This window comes from Orbicella faveolata, unplaced genomic scaffold (genome assembly GCF_042242905.1).
Source record: "Orbicella faveolata isolate gen_17 unplaced genomic scaffold, um_ofav_v1 contig_4, whole genome shotgun sequence".
NCBI classification, from domain to species: domain Eukaryota; kingdom Metazoa; phylum Cnidaria; class Anthozoa; order Scleractinia; family Merulinidae; genus Orbicella; species Orbicella faveolata.
The window spans coordinates 6,407,336-6,416,787 of NW_028301569.1; the positions used below are offsets into that span (position 1 = coordinate 6,407,336).

The 9,452-nt window shown below is 38.9% G+C and overlaps 1 protein-coding gene across 1 annotated transcript; it reads left to right on the plus strand.

Annotated features, from left to right (window-relative positions):
* The first annotated feature begins 3,817 nt into the window (after positions 1 to 3,817).
* On the plus strand, positions 3,818 to 8,149 carry LOC149101264 (DELTA-actitoxin-Afr1e-like). Its single transcript, XM_089276551.1, has 5 exons — positions 3,818 to 3,861; positions 4,020 to 4,125; positions 4,877 to 4,976; positions 6,347 to 6,541; positions 7,606 to 8,149. Exons 2-5 carry the CDS (start codon positions 4,027 to 4,029, stop codon positions 7,941 to 7,943), a joined length of 732 nt encoding a protein of 243 aa, XP_089132677.1. The 5' UTR covers positions 3,818 to 3,861; positions 4,020 to 4,026; the 3' UTR covers positions 7,944 to 8,149.
* The last annotated feature ends 1,303 nt before the right edge of the window (positions 8,150 to 9,452 follow it).

Here is a 9,452-nt window from a genome sequence, read left to right on the forward strand (position 1 = left end):
TTACGACAACAACTTGGGCGCTAAAACATGTTTTATTTGTGATTGACTGCAAAGCTCTAACCATCTACGGCGAAGAAAAACAAGGGTCATTAGGATCCTAACACGCCACAATCAGCTGAGCAATGGTTAAGCGAAAACGCTTAATTTGGTTTCTAAAATCGTCAATGAAAAATTCGCTTCTTCGAATTAATTATAATGAAAATGTAGGCAAACAAAATCAAACATACTCGACGAAAATGTAGACAAACAAGGTCAAAATACTCACGTTTGAGGTCATTCCCTGAAAAAGAATGTACAATAGATTTTCGTTTAAATTTTGCTTGTTGGCTGCTTACATCAAGAGAACTTAAATTTTGAAATAAAAAAGGCGGGTCCCCATATTCGTTTAGGAGCAGGAGGACCCTCAGTAAACCCCATAATTCCTTAAATTATCTGCTTTTAGAAACGTTTACATTTAAACCACACACTTTACGCTTTGTGAGAGCAGAAAAATAGGGAGAAGGTTAAGCGAGAAATACAACAATGGATGTACTGCATCAATGCTAAGGAGCAATTTGATGTACGTTTCATGATAAAGGCACCTATATTTAGTCGACAGGGATTCAATATGTTCCAAGCACGCAGTGTTCTTGAGGGCACATCTTATCGTTTACAAGTGCTTGCTATGCTTTCATTTTCAGTGATAATTTGTTACTCTGCAATAGAAATTGGTCTATATTCACTGTATAGAAAGAAGGTGATCGCTGCAATCAAACTAAGAAAAAAAATGGTTAGGTCCCCGTACTCGTTTCCGAGAAAAAACGATCATTGGTCTCTCGCAACCCAAGCCGTTTAGAGAAAGCCACCATTTTGATTGTGCACGCGCTTACGAGCGCGCGCTAATGACGCGAAAATCGTGCACAGTAGGGATGCGCAATGCAACTCTGCGGAATAACCTTAAGTAAACATCTTAGCTTGGCAAAAGTCAAAGGCTCGAAGTAGGGTTTGGATTGTTCAAAATAATCTTCACATTGCCGAAACTTAAAGAAAAAGAACTTGCACTAAACTCGACGGAAATTTTTGCAGCTAAATTGAAACTGCACACGTCATCTTATATACGCACGGCCGTGCGTATATAGAGATTTTGTTCACGATGGCTCAATAGGAATTAGATAGCGCTAGCGCGCGCGCTATGTTATAATTCTTATCAGAAGCATATCAATATGCTTCTTTTCTTATCTAGCCATGAAAACGACCTTAACGCAGGCATAGGCACAAGCGCGAGCGCAAGCACAGGTACATGGATAAAAATTTTTCCTTTTTCTTGTGCTTATGCTTATGCTTGCGTTTGCGTTCCAACAAGTGAAAACGAAATTCCACTCAGGCATAACACAAGCACAAGGACATTTGCCACACTTGTTATGTTTGGCCAATGAAAACACTGGATCCAGATTACCTCGCGCCTAAACACCTCGGAATGTTCGGATGATTTTGATTGTGCTTGTGTTTGCGTCAAATTTTGTTTTCACTTTGTTGCTTGCGTTTGTGCTTGCGCCTGTGCTTGCGTCGCTAGCGAAAACCAGATTTAAGGACGTTCGCGCTAATTGTTTATGCGCATCCTTACTGCGCACGAAATTCACACGCCACGTCATGCATCGAGCGCACGCGCTAAGCATTAAAGTGAACAATAATAGGACAAATGACCACTGCGACAACTTTGAGTGGATTTAACGATCTTGGACGTTCGGTGACCCCTATTTTTCTTTATACGTTTTGCGAAAAAATGAAGAAAATCTATCGAGTAAAAGTTTGAATTTATTGCAAAACGCACCATCGAATTCCTTTCATTTGACCTCTTCGTTTAGCTTTGCGTCAGTTTCAAAAGCCTCTTGAAGGGTTAAGGTTTGTGAAAATGATAACAATATTTGGAATCATTAACGCCACAACTTTACTTATACAAAATATTATTAGGATAGTTTGCCTCTATTGACTTATCTTTGATGTTTTAACCTAAAAGTCCTGGAGACCATGCTGAATTACGCGCGAACGTCCTTAACAGATAGGTAAAAGCGTGCGCGTGTCAAGCTGTTAAAAAAATTAAAATTGCACCTTTAGTACGTGCGGCTTAAGCTTGCCAAGGTGAAAAATTAGCGCAATTCGTCAAGGCGTCTGGCGTTGTTTGTACTCCTGCCCTGTTTCTCCAATGTAATCAATTTCGACGAAAGAGAAAAACTGGAAATTCGTCATAATAATAGTAATTTTAAGAAATGTAAGATACACCTGAAAGAATTTTCTCTCTCTAAATTAGAATGGTTTGGTTCTTGAAGGTAAAGTACACTGGCATAAAATTGATCTTCCCGGTGCAATGTTGACAATCGTTTCTTTTGAAATAACCAACAAAAATATCAGGGATAGCAACATATCAAGGAACTGAATTATTTCATCAATATCCAGTTTACTCAAAATAAAATCGCTGTTATGAGAAATATTTCTCGCTATTTTTCAACGAAAAATATCTCTTTGCTTCGGCTTTCTGCGACTTCAATCCAAAATTCACTGAAATATTCACTTAAAATCAGGAGCCCATTACTAGGAACCTGCAACTCCCATGCTAAGCCTATGTCACGACATTTTTATGAACCAGTCTAGCTTTAGGCTTCTTTTTCCTTTTACCATAAATAGCTCGTAAAGATGAACTTGTGTACAGTAAAAGTTCTCTGACATGTGCAAATGGCAAAAAATAAAAGATTTCATTTCAGTGCCGTGATATCATTTTCAGGTTTAGAACCAATCACGTGCAGCAAAGAGGAGAGAAGGCAAGAATGGCGAAACATTCTAACACGAAGACCACAAAATATCGAAGCCATCCAAATTTTTCTAATTGACATTGCTTATAACGGAACCCCATAAGCACGGTCACCAATTGCAACGGGCCATGAAAATTTGGCCGCATTAACGGGGTAGGGTCAAATTTCATGATCAGTCTGAATTGAGCGAAATCTTAACAGAGATATAGCAATTGCACTTCTAGACAGCTGTTCTTTTATATGCATCCAGAATGCAGATACACTTTGTAAAAAATTAAACTTCACTCACTACATGAAATATTAACGAAGGAAAGATGAACATAACTGGGTCTAATGGCCGTATAAATGGGGTAAAATTAAACAGGATTATCCAGGTTGGGATTTCAGAATGTGTCCGTTGGCCGTATTAACGGGGTGGCCGCATTAACAGGTTTTTCTTAGAAGAAAATGTATGGGCGTTTCCCTGGGACAGAGAAGTAGCGATAACAACAAGGTGACGGTAAGGCGGGTGTAAACAACATTCCAGTACAGTCTTAATTCGTCTTTAATCGTAACGGTTTACTTGAAACATGTAAAACACAAATTAAAAATACAGAATTAATAAATACGAAGTTCAACTTAAATAAACTGAAAATACAACAATTGAATACGAAAAAAGCAGCAAAACACAGCAAGGAAGACGTGATTACAAGCAAGATCTGTAAGGCACGCCGGAATAACAGTGACTGAATGCAAATTAAAAAAACTACAACGCTATATACGGAATTTTGAGCAAAAAGAATAGACATGATGAGGTTACGCAATTAACAATAAGCGATTACATAACACGACGCGAAGAAACTAATCTACATTTAATCTGCACGGAAAAGGTACGCAAAGAAAGAAAGAAAGCGCCAAGAAATATTTTGACTAAAATACAAACAAAGACAAAGCAAAAAAAGGCGATGAAATAAAAAAAAAATAACTCTCGTGGGTACAGCAAGGTTCCAGGGTATAAAACAACCTGTTCAGAAAGATTTCACATAGAGGCTTATCAGGTTACGCAGAAATAGATACATATACAGCGTGGAAAACGGTAAGTCAGTTTTTTGTATTTTCTATCTTTAAACTGTCTCTTTAACAATCATCAGTTTGTTTCCAACATTAACCGAAATCGTTGTTGAAGCAACGTTCTGCTGTTGAACTGCTTGTCATTGGTAATGAATGTTCTGTGTTCTTATTATTGTTTTCTAGGTTGAACATGGACCACCTCAGTTTTATCTTCTCCTTGCTGTTAATCGTCTCGGTTACTACTACTACCTTTGGATCTGTGATCAAGGCAAAGAATCCAGATGGAGAGGTAAAAAAAGAATTGACTTCTGCTATTGCCTTTGATAAAATCTCTGTTTGCAACCCTAAATGGTTTGCAACCCTAAATTGTCGACCATAGCATTCATGGTCCGTTTTACGCCATGAATGAAGTTCGAATTTTTGCACGAGCATTGAAACTGTAAATTAACATAAAGCACAGGACAATTGACTTTAACAAATCGCAAAGTGCAATTTTAGAATCTGACATGCTGAGACCTTCATAAACACTTTTACAAGAAAGTCAAATTGTAACGGCCACAATTGAGTTATTTCATTTTTTTTTTTTTTAAATATAACTTCACAATATTTGGCCCCTGAATGTAGTAAGTGATCGAATGTTGAAAGCTTGTGAGATTTAGCTTCTTGTTGAGTTTAATCACTACCAGTTTAAAGATAGCATACATGTTCTAGTTATCCAACGCTTTCGATTGAATATCATAGAATATCCCACGAGTCCCTTGTATTTTATCACTTTACTCGCGAGCGTTTAGGTGCATGGTAGGAACGTTGATGTAATGCTGTCGAATATGCAACGCCTCTGCTGTATTGTGATTGGCTGTATTTTCTATGGCATGGTATAAATGTATTTGAAGGTGAACCTATGGCATCCAAATTTCCAGAACGATATTCGGCCATGGTATTGATGCTGCAGTGAAGGTAGCTCTAAAAGTGGCTTACAAATGAAGAAAAAAATTAAACCAACCGTGAATGAGATGACTGATTTCCTTCTTGCTACATAGGAACTGGAGGTCTTTTTGAAGCGATCTCACAACGCTGAATCTAAACTGCAGGAGCCAAAGGACTTGGAAGACCAAGACAGCGAAAAGTCCAAGCGCAAAGGTAAATGATCTTTAGTAAATGGTAATTAATGGCCTAACACATGAAATGAATTGTCTCCATAGTTATAAACCGAATTAGAATCGAGCTCAAAAAAAAAATGGATGCGGCACGGAACAATACTGTACAAAAAAGTGTTAAAACTTTCCAGAAGTTGTCCTCTAAAGATGGCAAAGGTTTACGCCACTCGTGAAAATCATGAGCTGATACTTTAGGAAGTAGTCTGACAATACCTAATTTGCCTGCAGTGAGTACTCTGTAAGTCATTGGGAAGGGGTGTGCCCCTGGAACATTGAAACCCTCACCCTATGCTAGACCATGATTAGACTAGGCACTAAAAACCCCTACCCTATCCCAGACTAGCTATTTTTCGTGCAGAAACTTTGTCACTATCGTAGCCCAACATGCGTTAACTAAACCAATATCTTACAAACTCAATTTCGAGTTTCAATTTCGAATTCTAATATGCAACCCGGGTAAAGAACCGTGTCCTACACTAAATTATTTATGCACTGACCACTTGTCGGGTAAATCATACCCTATTCTACACCAAAATTGTCTGATGTTCTGATGTCTATACCCATCCAAAGCTAAACTGCCTCTAAACCATACCCATATCGTTGATATTGGGAGTCCCCCCCCCCCCCCCCCTCCCTAGCCTGCGAACGCAAACGTATTTCCGGCTGTCGCTTGTCTCCGCCGAAAAATAACGTCTCCGAACCCGAGCCGGGAAAAGATTTCTGTGACGTAGTAATTTTAAGCCAATCACAGTTTAGCTCAAGTAACCCCAGAACTACTGCGCGAGGTATTCGCTGCGAGGAGCACTCGAGTTTCATTGTATCATGGAATCTGATTGGCCAAAGAGAAACAAAAGCCATTACGTCACAGAAATCGTTTCCTGGCTCGGGTTCGCAGACGTTATTTTTCGGCGGAGACAAGCGGCAGCCGGAAATACGACTGCGTTCCCAGGCTACCCCCCCCCCTCCCCCCCGGCTAGTTTCTCATTACACGAGTAACTAGCCCTCTCTCTGCCACGCAACGGCAGGGAGCGTAACGAGAGAACTTAACGTTGCGCGACTGAGAAAGGGCCAGGAACGGGTTGTTCGACAGATAGATAACGCTATCCTCCGAATAAATAACCACCATTTAGTGGATAGCGTGGTTTGTTTTGTTCACACTTATCCACTGGATAACGTTATGTGGGCTTACGAGCAACAAGTATTTTAACAAGTCTTAATTTTGCTTTTATCAAGTCTTTTATATGCTTCCCTAGATCGGTACCACTTTGGGGAAGCTTTTTGACAAGATTTCGATTGATACAAACCGTGCAAAGATTTTGTCAAGATCCTACTAACTTGCTTATTTAATTTCAGTTGCCGCAGGAACTGTTATTGAAGGTGCCAAGCTTACAATCGATCTGTTGAAAGAAGTGCTAAATGTTCTCGCTAACGTGAAACGCAAATGCGCCGTTGGAGTTGACAACCAAAGTGGACTTGGCTGGCAACAGGGTTCTTTCTACTTCTTTTCTGGCACTGCGGATGAAAACTTGCCTTACTCTGTTGATAATGGTAAAAGTGAATTTAGTATTTACAGAAACTCGCTAGTATAGTAGTGATCAGGCTTGAACTTTACAACACAATTTGACCAACACGACCGTTTCACCCTGTCAGCCGGCATCAATTTGCTTTTTCTGATAAGATTCTTGCACAAGTATCCCTCGCCTTTTCACGCCATGCTTGCTTTGTGATATAATTGTCCAAGTGATATCCCCATTTTTCAGTATTGGCGTCTCTTAAAAAGAGTCGAGATTCATAACTAAGAAGGAAATAAAAACCGTTGTCAATAAAGCGCAGACCAAAACAACTCACCCAGTACAGAGTTTTTCGTTAAGACGTCTTAATATTAATTTTCTATTTAAACGTATGATAAACATTTTAAAAGCAAGACACAACGTTTTGAGTATTCAAGATTACAAAGTCGTAAACGTCTTTGACTTGACGACGAAAAGCATGTTTTTAACTGAAACGTTCTGTCGTGATTTTGACTTGAAATGTTTAACATCTATTCTAATGCTACGAAATTTCGTGTACGCTTATGGGCACTGTACATCAATTAAGTGTGTATGTGGCTTCCAGAAGGCGTGCACAGATATCTTCTCTAAGGTTATATTTTCTTGAACTCCAAAGTTTAAAGTCTATTTGTTCGAACAGACAAACATCCTAACTCGTCTTCGTATAAAATAAAAATACTTATCATTCGATGCATTTTTTCTTTCATTTCATTGGCTGAGAGCCCACCACGTGACCTGTAAATAACTGCCTACAAATAATAATCTGCTGATGCGTAATTGTAACCGGTCTCTCTTGTGAAAAATGGCGAATCGCTTCCTTGAGTTGTCAGAGAGTGCTTTAAAATAATATGAAAAGTAACTTCGTCATCGAATGATAAAACAATTATTGAACTCGATTATCGCAAAGTATCGTGATTATTCAGTGTCTCGCAGATCAATTATTTGCCTCAGCCTTCGCCTTTGGCAAACAATTCATCTGCTCACCACTGGCAAACCACGATATTTTGCGATAACCAAGTTTAATAATTGTTAATTGATTGTCTGTTTCTTTATTTTCCACAGCGTATGCCGTAGTTTACGGGCCTCGCAAGACGTCTGGACCAGTCGCAACGGGAGTAGTCGGAGTCGTGGCCTACTACATTCCAAGCATCGACAAAACACTTGCTGTGATGTTCTCTGTTCCGTTTGATTATAACTTTTACCAAAACTGGTGGAATGCTAAGCTGTACCCTGGAAACCAAAGGGCCAACTATGATCAGTACTACGATTTGTATTATGACGCAAACCCCTTCAAGGCAAATGGTTGGCATGAAAGATCTCTCGGTTCTGGTCTGAAATTTCGTGGTTCTATGTCCAACTCTGGTAAAGCTACCTTGGAGATTCATGTCCTTAAAGAATGAGCAACTGGCATGTAAATCAAGCATGCTTGCACAACTTGCTCGCATAACCGATGTTAAGGAGTAACAAGCCGTATTTTGAAGTAACTTTAGTGAGAGGCTGATGTTTAGCACTGTAACCACTGACTGAGTATATGAACGACTTGTAAGTGAAAATCTGTGGGACTTAGTATTGAAGAGTTGAAATGACAAATAAACGTGTGGCTCCGTGCAGGATTTTTCCCAAAAACAAATTCATTGAACCAAATGCAAACTAACTTGATATATACGTATTTTTAATCTACCTGGGCCGATGATCTGAGTGACACTTCATTGTTCATCGATACTGAAATTCACGCCAAAAACCTCTGGTTTCTTTCAACCCTAAGAATTTCTTTAGTCCCTTTGAAAGCCTTTTAAGTACTTTATGATCCGTAGTCTTAAGTCCACATGTGTGTTTTTGTTTTTTTGGTCTGTAGTTGAATCTGAAATCAAAGCTCCTTTTTCCCTCCTAACTTTTCATCAATGGGCTCACCACTCTGAACTCAGGACTCCTCGATTGTTTTAGTCTAATGACCTGTTGCAGCCAAAAATATCTAGTCATCTTCACCTCACAAGCTTAGTAAATAAACGATTTATTATATGGAAAAAGAACACTATTTTCTTGCGAGACACAGCGGGTTATCCCGAGCGAGAAAAAAAATTCTTGCTCTCCCGGGTAGCCAATCAAAGCGATGGATTTGATTCATCTTACCCGCACACGGAGCTAGTCATTCAATAAATGAAAATAAAGCGATCTGCCTTAGCAAGAAATATAACGGCTCCAAGTGAGCAGCCTTTCACGAGCAAAGCATTTTCCCCTCAGTGTATCAGCATATTTTAAGGCCTCTTTCTGTTTTTGCGGATTTATTTGTGGATCTCGACCCATAAACACTACAATCCAGCTATTTTGACCTCGCTTTTGGTCAATAATCCGTATATATGTACCATGGAATTTCAGTCAAGAATAGACTTATAATACATCCCACCATATACTGGACTTAGCAATTATACGTATTTGAGAAAAGAAACTGTAATTAGCTGTTTTACAAGCACAACTAGTTTTAAATTTTGGTCAGGATTTTGGTTAAGGAAGCTTCGGCTCGAATGAATCGTGCTATACACTTCTTTTATAAGAACAATTTTTTTCCGGCCAATGTTGAATATTATCATTTTTTCTGACGTCAGAAAAAAGGTTAAAAGCTTAAAAACTTGTGTTTATTCTTGGATTACAGTGTATGACATTTCTGTTTTCGAATGTATTTGGTGTCTGGATGTCGGGAGCCAGTCCGATATATACGCTATACGGTAACTGTTCTGTATTTACAAATTTTCAACGCACAGAATTATATGCTTTTCAAAATCTCAGCGTCAGGTTTATTCTTAAAATATCCTAAAAATTTCGCAAATTTCAGCCTCGATTTTCTCATTTAACATTTCTTGGACAAGTTGCGATACTTCCGGTTCGCTGGGGAACCGGAACTGTCCTTATTG